This window comes from Balearica regulorum, chromosome 12, assembly GCF_011004875.1.
Source record: "Balearica regulorum gibbericeps isolate bBalReg1 chromosome 12, bBalReg1.pri, whole genome shotgun sequence".
Taxonomy (NCBI): Eukaryota; Metazoa; Chordata; class Aves; order Gruiformes; family Gruidae; genus Balearica; species Balearica regulorum.
In genome coordinates this window covers 11,456,660-11,474,625 of record NC_046195.1, presented here as the reverse complement: position 1 = coordinate 11,474,625, position 17,966 = coordinate 11,456,660, and the positions used below count along the sequence as shown (strand labels likewise).

Below are 17,966 nucleotides of genomic sequence, written 5' to 3'. Positions count from 1 at the left end.
CTGAATTCCAGCAAATTGATTATTAACCCAGATATTCATTGAGACATTACCATTTTCTGACATTTGTGCAAGAGGCAAGGTGAATGCATACATATTAAAATGTTCACATTTAATGGGAAGGACCACGCTTAATGGCAGTCTAAAATGGAACCCATTTTTCAAGTATTTGCTTACTGATTTTTTTTTCCCAAGAACTTTTTTTTTAAGCTAGTTAGAACAGTAAAGTAGCCCCCACCCCGTTGTGCTACATGTCTCCTTAGCTCCAAACAAAAGAAATGTAATGACCAGCACTTTCCTTTGTTTTTTTTTTTTTTTTTGTGTTTGTTCTTAGCAAGTACAGGAAGTCTTGCTATAGCTACATGTGGCAAGACACAGATGTTGCTGAAGTAAAGACAGTTTCTTTGGCCACTTTGTTCTCTTTAACAACAAGCGAGTCTCTGTCTTATGTGTCTACCACAACATCATCCCACAACCTGTACAGGTCAACACCACACTCATTTTTAGCACAGCCATGTCCTAGTAACTGTATTTGTTCAGTGGTCTGACTGAAGTTGTTTGAGGAACAAATGAGGGTTTTGGTGGCACGTCAGGTTTTAAGGAGGGTGTCCGCTTTATTCCTGTACGAGGAAGGGTGCCATTGCTCGTGTAACTGCTTTGCCTGGACAAGGAAGGCTGGAGGTGAACGCTGACAGGCGTCCCTTGCATGTAGTCCATCTTTGTGCCTGCCGAGGGAGGCATGTACCCCCCACGATTAATACTAGGCTGTCTGGATAATAAAACACCATTTGGTGAGTTTAAGTTTTTAGGAAGGGCAGATATTGAATGCCTTTGTGAAGAATTTTTGTGATAACCCCTCTGCCTTTCCAAAGAGGTCATTGGTACTGCAGGAGTGGTAGGAACATCCACTCGTTTTGTGGGGCTGTTTCTCGGAAGAGTTGATGGAGGAGAGTATAAAGACGCCTCCCTGTTGGGAACCTTCGGTGGGATCTCAGACATATTTCCCATTGGATCCAGCATTAAAGTCTGGTGCGCCACTTGAATATCTCCCATAATGGCTTTGGGATTACTAGTAGTTTCATTTAAGTGTTTCAGAAAATCATTCAGGGTGTTCCTGGAATCAACAGACCTCCTGTGGTCTCTTTTGCTGGATGGTTTTGTAAGTGGATGATCAATATGTTGCATCTTTTTGTCTGCCTTGTGCGCATTAGAATTTGAGAAAGATGTATTGTAATCGTGGGTGGCATTGGGCAGAACAATAGCACTAGGAATATGTCCGTGACTTAGAGGAGAGTGGGGTGGAGGACTAGAAGGAAAAAACTGAGGGCTTTTCAGCGGGGTTTCCTTTCGTGAAGCATTGAGGTTACTATGCGCTTTGTCTGACTGACTCTTCATAGCCTGCAGAGTCTTTTGTTGAAGAACTGGTGTAGATTCAGGAGTTGGAAGCGCAGCTAATTCTGGAGGCTGGCCCCTGTGGTCCATCATCATGGACTTCGTATCACCGTTTGGTGGCAACTCCTTTCTGCTAGTCAACAGGTTTGTGTAAAGTTTGGGTGAATCAATGTTTTGTTGATATTCCTTGACGGGACTATCAAACAGCCCATTCAGTTTAGCAAAGCTTCCACTGGAGTCAGTACAGGACTGAGCCGATTCTGCATCTTTGTGTATTTTTCTGGATTTCCGTACAAATATATCCCGGTAACAGTAAACGGCCACTCCCGCAATAAAGGCTCCCAGGACAAAAGCGGCAAAGACACAAGTGATTAGGACATTCATATGTACCATTTGGTTGGACTCTCCTGATTGTACTTCCCACCTTACACCTGCAAAAGACATGCAGTATATCGTAAATCTACATGTACTTCATACAGATACATTTCAGAAGGCAGCCTCCCTCGAGGAAGTGTCTATTAAGTGTTTGTAAGTGCCCTGTGTCTAGTGTTAGTGTGACTCAGTTGGATCCTGCGATCCACAGCACCGGTGAATGCAAATAATTTTATAAATAAAAATGACTGTGTGAACATTGATCAGTCTAAATGAAGACTGTCCGTTTTCTTTGATAACGAGGAATGCTTGTCGAAGCTTCTCTCTTCACATTATGTTCAGTTTAATTTGTCCCAAAATTTCCTTTAAGGTTCACAAATAGGGGCCTGTATGTTATTAACATTAATGATTTCTGCTGGAAAATTGAGGTTAGAAGGTGCTCCTAGGCCAGACAGCAATTAAGAACTCATGGATGGATTTCTCTCTCCATTTTCTGCCCAACTCATAAATCAGTATCAAAAGAAAGACAGGATTATGCAAATGTTGTGTAAAACTGTATAACGTACATACTGCATTGTTAGAACTGCATTAATGTAATACGTTGCAAAACTTGTAAATTAATGCATCCATAGGTTGCTAGCCTTGGAGTGGCACAGCTGGCATTATATAAGTGTACAATTTTTGAAGTTCAAGATTATGTCATTCTATTAGAGCACTAATTTTTCTTTTTTTTTTTTTTTTAGTCAATAATGAACATAAATACTTGCATAATATTAAAAAAACCCCACAACTCACAAGGTTAAGTTATTAGAGAATGGTAAAATTTAGAAAACTTAGCTTAGACCAAGAAATTGAATACTGGATTAGTTTTTTATTTGTGTATTAAGAAGCTCCCTTTGTTTTTTGAGATTTTTAAAGCAACCACAGACATCTTGCAGCTAAGACAACGTTAGTTTTTAATGGAAGTAATTCTGTTAACTATCCCAAGGGATGTTAAAATGAAAGAGCAAGAGGGATGGAACAGATTCACTTTTGTTAGAGGCAAGGCCTTTGAACATTGTTAATGTTCAGGGTTATAGGTTTTAATGGCACTGTGCAGAAGAAGAAAGAAAACATGAGTAAAGTTCACTAGTAGCTGTAACACAAAATGTAATTCAGAATCAAGAGCAAATGATAACAAAAACTTAAAGCAAAATGGAAAATAACTGTAACCAAATTAAAATGACAAATGTACTGCCATAATGGCTGATAGGAAACCTGATATGTTTTGGTGAATGGTAATAAAACACGAATGGTTTTTGGCTGGTGAGATTTTCAGTAAATACAGAATTGTGCAAACATGTCTGTCACCTGGCTATTCTGTGTACTGATGAAGACTTGTAGTAAGTTTTGGTTATGGGATCGGAAGCTTCTAGATTCTTTGGTTGACTGCAATAGTCCTACTGAATTAAAGTCTTTGTTGCTGTATGAGCCTAATCAAAGGTTCACTTAGCTGAAAGAATGGCTACAGGACGATGAATTACATGCAGACTATGTTTCTTTTTGTGCTTGGCTTGAAACCTGTGCGTGTCTACGTACTGAGATCATCTGTAAACTGATGCTCGTACCCACAGAAGAAAACTTCAGCACATCCTTACTCAGATCTGATCCACATTCTTCAGAAACATGCTGCAGGCAGGCAGAGTTTGGGATATGTCCTATTTAAGGCATGGATCTGTCATGGAGCTGTGGTTTTCTATTCCCACTCTCCACCTCCTCCCAAAAAAACCCAATGCCCCCAAACCAAACGGAAAAAACCACCCCATTAAGCTCTTGTAAGCAACTATTCAAAAGGACTAATAGTCTTACCCAAACTAGCCTGGTTTGAAAACAACCACCAGAGGTGCGGATAAGTCTTGAATGTAATTTTTTTTAATGTACCTAGAACTCCAACTGATTTTAATGGGAGCTTTGGACCACTCCAGGAATAAAAGGCTGAGCTTATTATCTGTTTCCCATTATAAGCTCTAAGCAGCGCTTTGTACACCAGATAAGTAGGTACGAAAAACATGATTGCACTGTCTGCATATTTACAGGAAATGGGTGTAAAATATAGGCCAAGAATCATGGCTGTTACATTTAAGCCTTAGACAATGCTGAGACTATCAGGTTTCCATTCAGCTGCAATGTATTCCCTGGTAAGGCCTTACCCTTTGGGACACCTGATAATGGATCAGAATAATCAGAAGTGTTTGGGTCATCTTGAACTACAAATTTCCGAGAGCCAGTCACTTTAGGTTTCCAGGAACCAATCACTTTAGGTGATATAACTGGGATACTTGCCATTGTGGTAATGGAAGCTGAGGAGAACTCCATGTCTGTGGTGGCAAACAGATTTTTATTAATGTGTATTACAGTCAGGCTTTCCTCACTGTTTCATGGCACATCTAAGCTATAGCTGGAGACAGTATTTAACGGGAATTACACGTCAGAGCAAAGTGTGACTCCCTACACTCTGCGGAAGTACAGAGGGCTGATTAAAATCAATTGGTTCAAAACTTTAAGTACAAAAATAATACATTCAAACATCAACAGCCGCTAGCCAAAAAGCCAGAGAAGTCAAACATGAAAGCAGTGCAAAAGTTGAAGTAAGCAACTGGTGGAGGTGAAAAGCACAACTTATTTTACTTAATTGCTATATTCTTCACTGGAGACAACATACTTGGCTGCCTTTTAAACATCTTCAGAAAAAAAACAAGTTACTTGGAAAGATACACACTCATGACAGGTTACGCTTGAGAAACCAGATCAGCTCCATTAGTGCTACTATGGTATAACAGGAACTGCTGAATGAGCCATTTCTACAGGTGGGGACGAAAGAAATGTTTTTAACCTCTATTTTGTAATGGTTCCTAAGGAACACTGTTGCATAGATTCTGGCTCCTCTGTAGTACATTTGCTGAACAGAACCACTATAACCTACTTGAAAATACGCAAGAGGAGGAAACACACCAAACTGGGTTTACAATCCAAAGTCTACTTTGCACACTCAAGTATTTTGTGTTCACTGTCCCAGTAGGTTTAGGCATTAACGTCTATGGCTTGAAATATGACTTTGAAAGCACATTCAGGACCTGAAAATAAGGTTCAGTTGTATCTGTGTCCTAAAATATCACTTTGAAAATTCAGTTGATAAACACTCATGCAAGCAAGGTAGCATTTCCATGTAACACAGCTGTGGTCTGTTTTGCTTTCTTAAGTGAGTCTCTAACTTACATTATGGGTAAATATTTGTCTCAAACATTACTTCTCGTCAAGTTATAGAAGTGCAAATATCAGAAACCAAAACACAAAATAATGTTCTTGTTCTTGTTGCACTCTTACAAATTTAACATACAAATGGATTATGTTCAAATTTTCAGTCAGAAAGGTGCCCTCAGTTTGAAAGCAGAGACCAAGTTCTGGGAGCTAAGACTGGAAAATAAGTCTTGCTCCTGTTGAAGTCAACACAGGTTCTGCTTCTGAGTTCAAAAGAGGCGCACTGGGTCGTGTCTCCCTGAACACCAGGGGCTGACAGTGAAAACACTATTAGAAAAATCACTGAAGGAGAAAAGGATGTGAAAGTCCATCTGACAACAACGCATAAAGTTTTTTTCTAAGCCACCTTTGTCTACACAAGTCCTCATTCAGCTACACAGTTTGTGATGTTAAATTTTTTCATTAATACAAACTACTAAAAACATTTCAAAAATATAAAAATACACATTTTAGAAAATGTGTATTTGTGCAAAAAGCTTGCTGGGAAAGAAGGAAAAGAGGAAAGGAGAGGTAAGGAGGAAGATGATGAAATTCTGCCATTCATCTACTAGAGATGACCGACAGGGGCATTCACAAACGCATGGCTGGGGATAAAGAGTAAAGCTTAGTGGACTTTCGTGCATGAAGATGTCATCTATGTTAATCAGGCTCTTTAATAAAAGATGTCTCAATAAATAATGAGCTGTTAACATGCGGCTACACAGGGTGAAGTGCTGAGTGAGAAGAGTCTGACTATCTTTACCATCAGTGGGAACATGAGTAAAAGCACAGAAATGGAGGATTGCCAACTGTGCAAAAGGAAGGAAAAAAGGGCTGAAAATGCTGAACTGAAGGAAAGTAAAGGTCATTAATTCAAAAAAATTAAAAAAAACTAACCAGATGTTGGGTCGCCAAATATTTTGTAATCTGGTGTAGCTGTAGTAGGCAAAATTTCTAAAAGAATTAAAGGAACAAGTAATCAGTAAAAAGTAACAAAAAGAAAGCAAAAGATCTCAAACCTGAGTAATGAAAAATAAAACCTAAAATATTACTGCTCACAAAAATTAAATTCTTCAATACTTTGCTGTAGACCCCAAATAGTTGTAAACTGGTGAAGGAAAGACAAAACTCTGCCACCCAGGACCAAAAAGCTCAGCTTTGTGAACATCCACAGTAATGCCTGGTGATGTGTTCATCATGTTACTGAAAAGCTCATCATAAATTTAACATCCATAGTGAGGTATGGCCACAGACTACTGTTGAGACGTTTCAGATGAGCAGCAATGACTATGCCTTACCATGGCAGTCCCCAAGCTGCGCTGTGTTGCCGTATTCGACATCTTGTACGTATCCTCCGGTGCTGTGGTTGTATGAAACAAACAAAGAGAACCTGCAATTAACAGTATTAGTAGGGAAACAAATGGTGATTTTCTTTTTCTGGAAGCAGCAAATGGAAACATATACAAGAGCGAGTGGATGGCCCAAAAAAATTGTTTTAAAAAATGTGCAAGTTAGTTATAACCAGGCTTTAAAACTCTATATATGTGCTTATGCCAGGAAATAGGCAAAAAAAAATCCCTTTTTTCAGCAACTTCATCATATCTTCTAAACTGGGTGTGCTCCTGGGTTTACATACAACTATCCAATTATGCTAAAGTTTGCACTGACCTGCTACAAAGGTCTCTTTTTAAGATACCACTGCTAATGCACTGCATATTACAGACTTGATTTGTGCAAAATGCCTTTGGTATGCACATGCATCACACCCCAGCTCCAGCGTGGAGGTAAAATCTTACTCTTTTCCCACTGTGAATCTTGTGCTTTCATATTTGCAATTGACTGTGCCCCGGCTGTGAGCATGGCCTGGGAGGGGATACTGTGTACTGTCCTCTCCAAGCTGCTCAAGTTTGCAGGCAGCAATTTCTTGCCTTCCTGCTTCCAACTGCTCTTCCTACAGGTCTGCTTGTCCTCCCCCACACATATAAAACTCCCACTGAAAGCAAGTCTTCACCTAGAGATTGCAGAATTAGGTCAGACTTTAGCATCCTGTTCTCTTACATATACAGTACACTAAAAAACCATCCCTAAAACCATGGAGATTTATTAATTGAGTGCAAGGGAACAGGCGCAGGATATGAGCTCATGTGGTCTATAAAGCATATGTAGAGATGTTGGGCTAATCTGAAAAGCAGTACTTACAGCATGCCTGGTGTCACTCTTCCACATGCCTCGTGGTCTAACCAGCCACAGTATGGGTCTCGTGAAGCAATACATGCCCTTGCAAGAGAAAAACCCCAAAAAATCATGCATTTTTTACTTCCTTCCCAAGAGATGTTGGTGCCCTTTCTTTAAGGGGGAGTTCAGGAACGGGGCCGTACTTTTTACATGACCCGTGACGCTCACACCGACTCAGAGGAATTCTAATGACGCAGCTGGAGAACGCTACGAACAGAGCATGGTGGTCTCTATCCAGCTGAAGGGAAATGACTCTTCTGTCCTCCTCGCTCTCAGCATTACACCTGTTAAGCAAAAATAATGGGAGGCTATTATTTGAGTAACTGTAGTACTTTGTGCTTTGCTTACACTGCAAACATTTTATTTATGTACTGTCTTTGTAGATACTGAAAAGAGACCTTTTATGTATATAAATGTAACTTACTAGTCTTTGCTGAATGATTTCTAAACGAACCTATGGGTTATCAAATGCCAGCTTCTGGCTCTTATTTACAGCTAGGTGACAATTTCGCTGAACTATGTAGGAAAAAAACCCAAATCCATTTTCTTTATTCTCTCAGCATAAATATCTTGACAGAGCAGAACAGGAGTGTTGTATTGGATGCCTGTAGAGTCTAATTGGAACGCTTCCATTCACAAATCCTTTGCACCAGAATAAACAAGTTTAAAATGATTAGATGAAGGTTATACATTATTGGTCACTCCTGAGAAACCCTCAAGATAAGCTCACATCACTCCTTTTTAACAGCAGCAGATAGTTCTGACGTTTCGTATTCAGGAAGAAGTGTATCTATTTGCGGAAGAATTAGACTGTATCATTGACGTCACCAGAGTGGAATTAGGCTGTTCACTCAACCCATGCAAAATGGCAAGTGACCAAATATTTTCAGGTTATTCAACATGAGGAACACTGTGAAATGACAAACAAGTGGTGATGTTGGTGATAATGAGTCGAGTTTCGTTTACAGTGACTTTTTTTTAGCCAGGTACCAAGGGCTAGATGAAGAGCTTAGGTGTTCTGGTAATACTTACTTTGCTTGATTATAGGCTTCAATCTCTTCCAGTAATACGCTGTCATTCAAAGAAAAAGGCCTGGTCTTTGCCAAGATCTTAAGTACTACTCCTGCTTCGGAGCCAACAAATATGACTGTGTAGTTCTGGTAAGGTCCAGCAGCGTGGTCTACAGCAATTGCTGTCAATCGGTATCTATCAAGACCAAAAGGTGTATCATTAACAGCGCGTTTTCTTGTTTTCTTTTTCACATGCATTGTATTTGAATGGTGTCATACCTGACACGTGTTTTGGTAAACCAGGGCTCCTCAATGACTGAAGGAACGGCTGAATCCATCAAAGGATGAGATTTGATGAAGGAGAGCGTTTCGTCTGGGAAATCAATGGAGGTTTTGTAAGCCTCTGCTAGGCCGTGTTTTGCACAGCAGCCAGGTCTGAAAGGAGAACAACATTGTTTTCCTCTTGGTATTTTAGTTAATGAGAGAAGGCAGCCTGCTAATGAGCATCCTTACAGCTGAAGTGTAAAGCTCTGCTTTGGTTTTCAACCAACAAGACACTGAAGAGTGCAGCTGATTTAAGGTAGCTCTTTACAAGGACAATATTATGGCATCATGAGTAAGAACCTTTTACCTTGGCTTTGGTACTTTGTCTTCAGGTACAGCTGTCCAAACAGAGTCAGGAGTCTTTTGTTCTTTAAACCTCCCTTTGAAGACTTTCTCAATATCATCCATGCTGAAAGCACACACTGCTGAACCAGGGATGCTGTAAAATTAGAAGAATAGTTGCACGAACTCAGACTACAATGGCACCAATCTTAGTGTAAGAGAGAACCAGAGAACTACCTTTGATGTAAGGTTGCTCATCTCTCACCTGTTAAGCTGTGTGGTGAATACACCGACAACTGTGGGGACTCCATTGATTTCTATTATGTCTGTGATAGACTGCAGAACATCAAAGTAGAAGAAAGAATCCCCAGGAACTGAGCAGTTGAGCCGAGCTTTCAGAAAAGATGTCCAATGCTTCTCCAGGACTCTTTGGGAACCCCCCATGTCATTTTTGCATATCCGTGCCACACGGGAATACACAGCCTGTGAAGGGCAAAAACAAACAAAAAAAAAAAAGGAAAAGGGAGAGAGGCTTGAGAGAGGCAAGGAAAACAGTGTTGGTTTCTGTGCTGGTAATAAACCACCAAAGATAATTTTGTTAACAGGAAGCTGCCATTTATCTGCACAGAAAAGATGAAAGCAGTGTTTACCTTGTAGTGTACAGACATTTTAATGTATCACCAAGCAAATGCAACTCTGCAGCTTGTCCCCACCCCTTTTCCCTTTAAAATCATATTGTTAGTGAGATTTAAAGACTTTAATTAACCATGTGTAAAGGATTTAATAATTTATTATAGAATATCCTTCCATGGTGAGGCATGAGTATTATACTCTGCACTGGCATGACTGAATTATTCAATATCCAGGGACATCAGAGAAACTTCTTTGAAACTATTCTTTTGTGTTGTTTTCTTTTGTTTCTTTAATAAGCATGAAAAACCCCTCAGATTTTCCTTTACTTGCCACAAGTGTTAAGGCAACAGCAATACTAAGAGATACCTGTAGCGAGCTTGTCTCACAGCAAGGCAGAGAGAACAGAAACAACTTTTTGGATGAAGAATGCACTGTTCTATTTCTCTATTTTTTGCTCCCTGTAAATTATAATGATGGAAAACTGTGCGAACTTTGTACTAGTCCCCACTTCATATTGTAAACTGCGGCTGTTACTGATGCTGTTTTCGGATGATCTCGTTCTGCTATGACTCCTGGCTACTTGACAGCTTGCTGTGACGATACCTACCTTGCCTAAATTATTGTGCTCTACAGCAATTTCTCGGAAGAAGAAATAAACATAGTTCCCGTATTCTATGGCATGGAGGAAGTGTGGTTCTGTAAGAAAGAGCAAAGGAGAAGGTTACTTCAAAGAAATACTCAATCGGCATACGACACCTACTGCGCTGTGTGACTTAGCGGCTCCTCCACAGGCTCACATAAGCTCCTCCAGCTAACATAAGCTCTGGTTTTCCAGGATGTTCAAATATGGGTGCACTGGAGCTTAAGTGAACTTGAAGTCTTTAATGTAGGGTAATGGACTGTAAAAAGGCCTCACAGAAATTGCATTTCAGCTAAGGTATTTTGTTACTGCAGATTCATTGATGTTTTTAACAAAAAATTTTGCTTTATTTGTATTAAACTGCTTTTTTATAGTAATCATACTATATTGAAAGCCACATAAAGGCTGACATTGTAGCATATGTGTAAAGCACGCTGGCTGTGAATCCTCTGTGTCACTGAAATTACATTTGCCATGTGTATGGGAAAATACTTCCCCAAATTACCTTTTATCCATTTGGAGTCATACTTTATTGTTCTTAGGGCAGATCCATCCCCCATGCTGCGATAAATAACAGCATCACTTGCCAGGAAATCTGCTACTGTTGCTGAATACAATTTTCCATCTAAAACGGAAGTTGAAAACGTGATATTAAGAGGCCTTCAATAATCTATAGAATTCTGACTAGCCTGTACTTTTCTCCATTTCTTTACTGCTACTCTTCCCCAAATTGCTGTAACCTATTTATTAACAGGTCAGGTTCTAATCCTTTGGAGGCCCTTTAAAAAATTTAAGAGCAGGGGCACCATGACACCTTTAGCTTTCCTGTGCTTGCTTTAAAAGCTCTCTGGCTCCTTTGGTGTCATTAATCATTTAGAGTCATTACAAGCAAAGGTTCTTACCAGCAAAGAGGGCGACATTGGTTTGTCTGGCATCAAATGGGCATCTTGCCAAACCACTAATTTCCTCCCCATCATACTCTAAGGTATTCAGCTAGAGAAAAAAAATAAATGGGTGATAGTGTCATTTCTATTTTGTACACTGGCACAAAAACGTAACGTGGTCTTTCCACAAAACTTAATTCGGCACATTGGCTTCTGTCTGTTTTTGTTTCACCTTGAAGCACTCTCCAATCACACCGGATGTATTTGCTATAGCATAATTAGTGCAAGCAAAACCAGTAACAGATTAATGACATTTTCAATATTCTTACCCGATAGTATCTGCACATAGGGTTAAATGCATTTGTTCCACAGACAAACACCATCTCATCATTTCTTGGAACAAAGACTTTAATGAAGTTATGGCATTCATCCTGAAAAGAGAGTACGATGCATTAATCACAGACTTCACATATATAATAAACACTAGTGTTGTTTTTCTATAATGTATGTGCTAAACTTACTTTATGTTTGCCTTTCATAGCACAGTTCTCTCTGTCCTGCTGCCTTGACCTCCATGTTAATTTCTGTTAAATCAAACCAGAAAAGAACATTTGGTTTCCTTTCCACAAAAAAAATCTTAAAAAAATTTAAACCAAAGAAAATAACTCTCCCTTGCCAGCACTTCTTTATCTACTCACCTTGCTTGGAGTAACTTCCGATTTTGGAACTTCATTTAAGTTTACAGTGTAAACTTGGTCCCTGTTTGCAAAGAGTAAAAAGACACAAGTAAATACATTAATTCATTGACCTTATTTTTGATAAGCTAAATCTATTTTTAGAGTGTTTTGTTAGACCGGAAACTTCTATGAAATGCTTATGGATTTTTGGTGTTTAATACAAATCGGAGAAGGTTGGTCAGGGGTAACATGGGGTGGATTTGATTTTTATTGGTGTAGTCCTTAGCACCTACAGTGTCCAGCTATCCATCTCTGCCTTTCCATTCTGTGGAAGACTAATCTGGACTGTAAATATTCAAGTGTGTTATCCTCACTTCCTACATCCCCGACGTGTCAGTCCAAGTTTAAAATGATCAGGAGAGGGTTTTATCAGGGCAGTAATATAAAAGAGGGAAAAGAGTATTTGATCATTGGTTTTAGCATAACTACAGTAACTGCAGCCTTCAAATCCAATTTTCATGCACTGGCCATAGATACGGTATATTTCTCTGGGAAGTCCTCCCCAGTTCTAATTTTTATCATATTCTGCAGATTTTTCTAAATGAATTTTACACATTAATGCAAAACCAGAAGAGAAAAGAATTTTAATCTAATGAACTGAGTGGAGGAAAATTACCTGCCAGCGATATAAAGTGTGTCTTGAATTTTCAGCATCAGTTGGAAGTCCAGTCTGTGCTGAGATTCATTGCCTGAAGGGCGTCCTCTAAATACTGGATATTGCCTTGAATCTGCAAGTAAAAATGGGCTACACCATCACTCAGGATTATAGAGCTAAAGAATCAATATATGGCATTGATTAGCTGTATATACTAGGTGTAGAAGGGTTTAAACTAAATTCCTTGAGGAATGTCTTGAATTTAAATGAGAAAAAGATGGCTAATGTCAGCAAATGTTCTTTTTCCTGAAGTTATTGCTGTATTTCTGATTGCTTTTTTAAGAAAATGATTAAGTGTTCTATTAAAGATACAAAGCCAGTAAACACATTTCGATTTGAAAGAAAACAGACTTTTTTTTTTTAAACTTCTCAAGGGAAAAAAAAACCCCACATTAAAACTTTTTCCCTAGCGGTTAGCACCATTTGCAGATTACTTACAGTGGTAGTCAACAACATTAATAGGGTCCTCATCTTCAGGGAAGCTGACAGCTCGGCACTGGGACAGACTCATTAGCATCACGGAGGCACAAAGCAGAGGAAGCCTCATGGCTGGTGAAAGATGAGTACTACCTTTGTGGCAACGCTGTTTAACTACCTGGAAAACAGGAACATGCCAGTGAGATTTCAGCAGCACAGGACAGTAACCGTGACTTCCTACTGAAGGAAAAGGGTTTTTTCCATTTGTATTTGAGCACTGGCAGCAGTGGACTAAACTGGTGCTTGTGAAAGGCTCCCATATGTACATAGATGGAAAACTGCTGCGTGACATATCCCTACTCAAAGCTGCACTGAAACATATTGATGTTTGTTAATTTTTAGCTGGATTTACAGGCATTTCTGAAGAAGCTGACAACTGTCAGCCCATTTAATTCACGGGAAACACAAACAGAACATGCAGGCTGCTGACCTGGCAAGAAAAATTGTCAAACTTGGGATTAGAATTTTAATTAAACTGCAATCTCTTTCCATCCCCTCTATCACTGAATGTCATCCAATAAAACCCTTTCCCCACAAAATACCTAAATCTTATCCACAAAAAGTCATGACACACACAATCTGTCTGAACATCCATGCCACATTTTAAAATTATTGCTTGTTTCCAGGCTGTGCCATCATAATACTAAGCCTAGCATGCTCATTGCGAAAGACCTTATGTCCAAGACCACATACTTGATGCTTTGCCTTGTGCAGTGATTTACACATGTGCAAAGTAAATGCAAAAATGCTGCCTCTGCCGTGTGACAGTGCTTGTGACATGCTTCGCAAGGGCGGCAGGAGACTCAATGTGGAACTGGGGTCCCCAGATGCTGCTTTCACCCTAATTCTATTTGTTACTGTAGAAAGCCAGCTACTTCAGAGACTCTGATGGTGCGGTTTTGTGTGTGTGTGTGCGCTCTACAGATTATACAGCACATATTATGATAGCACCACAGCGTTATACAACAAAGCTTTTAAGAGGGGAAGGGAAACATAACTTCTCCAATTAAACCGCAGGGATATTTTAGTGAGCAGAATGTAACTACTCAAGTTGCAATTTGGGTAGAAAACACATCTCAAAGTGAAATGCAATCCTTAATGACCACAAGTGGTCTGGGCAGGGGTCATATTTCTCATTAGAAACCTGGCAAATGTAGTACTATTCCCTCCTCCAACCTTCTGGAGGCATTCATTCAGCCCCGATTCACAGGTCAGAGCTTTGAGTCACCAGCTCAATGCCTCACAGTTGCTGAAATCGGTTATTAAAGTCTTTGTCTAAACAGAAAAATAGAATCCTTTCCATTTTAATCTTTCAAGAATTGCTGTGAGATGTGCACGTTGCCAGTACAAAGTGCCAGGCCTGATCCAGCAAAGCACGTAAGTATTAATCATTTAATAATTTGAAAAGCAATTAAAAAAACCCCTTCATAACAACACTTAACCTTTCAGTAATGTTTACTGGGGATGAAAATACTGTATTTGTTAATTGATACTACAGCTGGCTAGGGGCAGGGCTTCTTCCTTCCACAAGGCTGCTGAGCTCTGTAGGTTCAGGCTGGACTGTGAAGAGACCAACGGAAGAGCTGATAATATTTGGTGATGGGGGTGGGGGTGTCATCTGAATGCATGTCCATTATGGACTGACCTGAAAAGCAGCATTTTCCAGTGTTAATGATATTTCTGTATCTCAGTCCACCAGTCCAGAACGAATGGGCTGTGCTCTTAGTCAAGATTGATGAGTGCAGTGGTTAATAAACACTAATGATTCCTGGCACTTTCCCTCTGCTCTTCCTTGTCCTGACATGGCCTCTTCAGCTGAAGCATCTTGCGTTAAATTACTAATGAGCAAACTTAAAACAAACTGGAATTAATAAAGTTAGTCAAATTAGTTCTTTCTTGTGAAAGCACCATTAGAGCAAAGTCCTGCAGCACAGTGGCTCCCAGACACAGTATCGAATCATTAATGGTTACACAATCTTTTTTTTTTGGTCTTTTTTTCAGGAAAAGCAGGCTCCAAATATCCAACCCACTGCTGCCCCAGTGAAAGAAGAGAAAGGGGAGGCACATAAACTGTACATTGAGTCAGTGCACACTAACATCTGTAAGGTGCTTAGTAAAAGTCCTCCCTGAAGCCTCATTTTCTTGGAGAACAAATGAATACAAATTGCCAAAGAGCAAGAAGCTCTCCCAGCCATGTAGGCTTTAGTTAGCATAGAAGACGAGGCTGTTCATGGCCCACACATCATGATTCAAGGAGACCCTGGCCTGGCTGCAAAATGCGCACAGCCTGCAAACTGAACAAGTTCTGCCAGTATCAAGCATGGGCATGCATTAGGAAGTTTCTTTTTTCCTCTCTTTCCTTCTAGCATCCTGTCTATTCACTGGGGCAACAAATACGAAACTTAAGTGTAACCTGCCTTACAAAGGCAGACACTGTCTTCTGGATTCAAGGGCAATTTGCTGTTTATTGGCCACAACAATTGTGACCTAAAACCAGTCACAAAACCAAAAAGGAAATGACCATAATGCCAGGTGAACAAAGAAGAGTACCAGTTCTCTCAATTAGATTCAAATTTCAGGGGGTATATCATACTCCCTAAAACAAGTTTTGTAAATGTAAAACCACAGGACATGTCTCCCTAGAGATTCCATCCAGAGCAGAAACAAACTGACATTTATGTCTTCCTCAAAAAACCCCCGAGCCCCTCAACATACTCCAGAGATGAACTCTGGGAACATAAATGGTGGGAATAATGTTCAACAATCTCTTTTAACTAAACATCACCTGTCACAAGTCTCTATCAAAGAAAATGTCTACATCTGCATGAAGCGCAGACCTTTGCCATGACAAGAGAGAAAAGCAGACAGAGAGCTGGACTGGATCAGCAAACCACAGGTAATCACTTCTTACCAAACAGGTAAGAAGTGCAGATTTCTTTTCATTTTGCTTGTTAACGTATTACAAGAAAATGAACAGTAGCTCTGATTTCTATCTACCTACGAAAAGGCACCTGCTTTAAGATACACTTAAATGCACCTTTTAGCTGGCTGGACACAGGCTTGAGATCGGAACCACTGAAAAGAGAATATACTTGGAAGAACAGCTGTTCCCTGGATAATCAGAAAAAATGGGCTCCATCTAGCCCTTGGAACTGGGGTTTATGACAGCCAGGTGTATGCTTCTGGCAGACACAGATAGGCTGGTGTGAAAGACAATTCTTGCCACATTCAGCTGTTCAATAGAGGCCACTACTGAGGACTACAAATAACAAGGCTGAAGTATCTGTTTGGACCAGAATAGCTGATTATGAAATGCTGGCAATGTCTACCTTCAAGAAAATGCAGAAAACAATCATACTCTGGGTCTGATTATTTTTTCCCCAGCCAGGATTCAGACCAGTCTTTGATTAATTTCTCTTATAAACTGCATTCCTAGCATTTCTGCTAGGAAACAATTCACGGCAAGTGCAATGTTTGGAAATTACCATATTGCTATCCCTGTTTTGCAGCTGGGGAATTGAGACACAGATCAAGGCTGAATTTGTGACCAAGGCCAAACACCAAAAAAAGCCTTTTCAAAGGATCTGAGCTGCTCTGGGTCACACATGGCCAGCACAGGCAAATTGGCCAGTCCCGCCCAGGTGGAAAAGGTAGTAGCAGATCAGAGATCTTCTGGCCATTTGGTCTAAGCCTAACTAGTTTTGTCTGCAAATACAAACATATAGAGGTGTAAATGTTAACTGGGGGCACAAGTCCACACCAGTAAAGAGGAGAGGAGCCTGACTGCAACAGGCCTCAGAGCGAGTGCCGTTGGTCAAGTGGAAGGCAGGCAGTTGTCCCAAGTAATAAACTGGCTCTTTGTGGCTGGCACCTTTCAATCTCGGATACAAATCCCATCCTTCAATTCCTGATTGGGGGAATCCAGAGAAGCAGGATATCATTTCTGTTAAAATATGAGCCCTCCTTCAAACAATTGCATGTGAAGGGGAACAGGCTGGTGTTTCTTGCCCATTAATCTACTCCAGACTTTGACAACGCACTGGTGACACTCCATCAATCATCTTTCCGTGCACTGCCACGTAAAAGAGGAGGGGGGAAAGGAAAGGGCATTCAGTCAGCTGGAGAGAAGCAACACATAAAATAGTCTCAAACCAGACTGATGCAGTATCTTTGATGCACTAAAAAAAAAAATAAATTCTTAAAATTCTCCTTAACACAATAAACACTACTCGAAATGCTATAGCGCAGACAGGAGTGTGGTATGGCAAATCCAGGCTGAAGTTCAAGATAGATGAGACCAAAAGATATATCCTAAAAGTTAGTTCACTTTTGGAGAGTTTGCGAGGCAGAGGAGAAAAGGGTTTTAACAATGAGAGCTGAAAAACAGTCACGTAACATGAAAAGGCTTAAATGACTGCACCATCTTCCTTCTCCACCAGATGTAGGGCAAAATCAGGCTGTTAGGTGAGATCAAGGATCTCCTCTGTGCCTGGAGGTGTGCGCTAACCATAATGTTGAGGGGGAGACAGGCAGAATTGATTAGTAATATGCTGAGCTTAGTCAATTTATGAGATGTGGTTTCCCACAATCCCAAATGACTAGACTTTGGCAGATCAGGAAATCCCATTGTCCTCTGTTCCTTCCTGCATGCAAATGGCTCCCTGAGGGCACTAATTAGTGCAAATGCAATAACTAGTGCATTTCTGAGATGGTACCTTCTGAAATTTTGAGCCACTCTAAGAAGATAAAAATTAAAACAAAACAAAAAAAATCCTTTAATGCTGCTTGTTCACAGATGTTCAACAAGTTTCTTGGGGCCTACGGCTCAGACTTCAGTTCCTCTTTCTGACAGCACAAAGCAAATCCTGTGCAACACTCAGCAACGCCCACTCATCTCGGTCCTTGCGACGACCCCCTGGTGAGGGTCACAGCATATCCTTGACAGTGGCTTCAGGGCTCTGAGCAGTTGGCCAAATCAGTGCTTCAAAGTTCTTTAACCAGAAGACTACTCAAACAAGAAAGATCTGTTGGCTGGGCTAGAGCAAGTCACAG

At 40.2% G+C, this 17,966-nt stretch overlaps 1 protein-coding gene across 15 annotated transcripts in view; it reads right to left on the bottom strand.

Annotated features, from left to right (window-relative positions):
* Nucleotides 1-291: 291 nt before the first annotated feature.
* Nucleotides 292-17,966, bottom strand: part of SEMA6D (semaphorin 6D) — a 224,049-nt gene continuing 206,374 nt past the window's right edge. For 4 of the 15 annotated variants that reach the window (XM_075764187.1, XM_075764188.1, XM_075764185.1 and 1 more), the window contains 18 exons: nucleotides 12,876-13,032; nucleotides 12,399-12,510; nucleotides 11,744-11,804; nucleotides 11,567-11,629; nucleotides 11,375-11,476; nucleotides 11,064-11,154; nucleotides 10,667-10,786; nucleotides 10,129-10,217; nucleotides 9,154-9,371; nucleotides 8,914-9,045; nucleotides 8,562-8,717; nucleotides 8,305-8,478; nucleotides 7,416-7,556; nucleotides 7,237-7,314; nucleotides 6,336-6,427; nucleotides 5,935-5,991; nucleotides 3,951-4,118; nucleotides 292-1,820 (listed from right to left, as the gene is read on the bottom strand). In XM_075764187.1, the coding sequence (XP_075620302.1) occupies nucleotides 517-1,820; nucleotides 3,951-4,118; nucleotides 5,935-5,991; nucleotides 6,336-6,427; nucleotides 7,237-7,314; nucleotides 7,416-7,556; nucleotides 8,305-8,478; nucleotides 8,562-8,717; nucleotides 8,914-9,045; nucleotides 9,154-9,371; nucleotides 10,129-10,217; nucleotides 10,667-10,786; nucleotides 11,064-11,154; nucleotides 11,375-11,476; nucleotides 11,567-11,629; nucleotides 11,744-11,804; nucleotides 12,399-12,510; nucleotides 12,876-12,984 (3,267 nt within the window). In that variant the 5' untranslated portion in view covers nucleotides 12,985-13,032 and the 3' untranslated portion in view covers nucleotides 292-516. Of the gene's footprint in view, nucleotides 1,821-3,950; nucleotides 4,119-5,934; nucleotides 5,992-6,335; nucleotides 6,428-7,236; nucleotides 7,315-7,415; nucleotides 7,557-8,304; nucleotides 8,479-8,561; nucleotides 8,718-8,913; nucleotides 9,046-9,153; nucleotides 9,372-10,128; nucleotides 10,218-10,666; nucleotides 10,787-11,063; nucleotides 11,155-11,374; nucleotides 11,477-11,566; nucleotides 11,630-11,743; nucleotides 11,805-12,398; nucleotides 12,511-12,875; nucleotides 13,033-14,559; nucleotides 14,669-17,966 lie in introns of those variants that run through there. The other 11 variants (XM_075764192.1, XM_075764193.1, XM_075764191.1 and 8 more) reach the window with 9 other exon arrangements.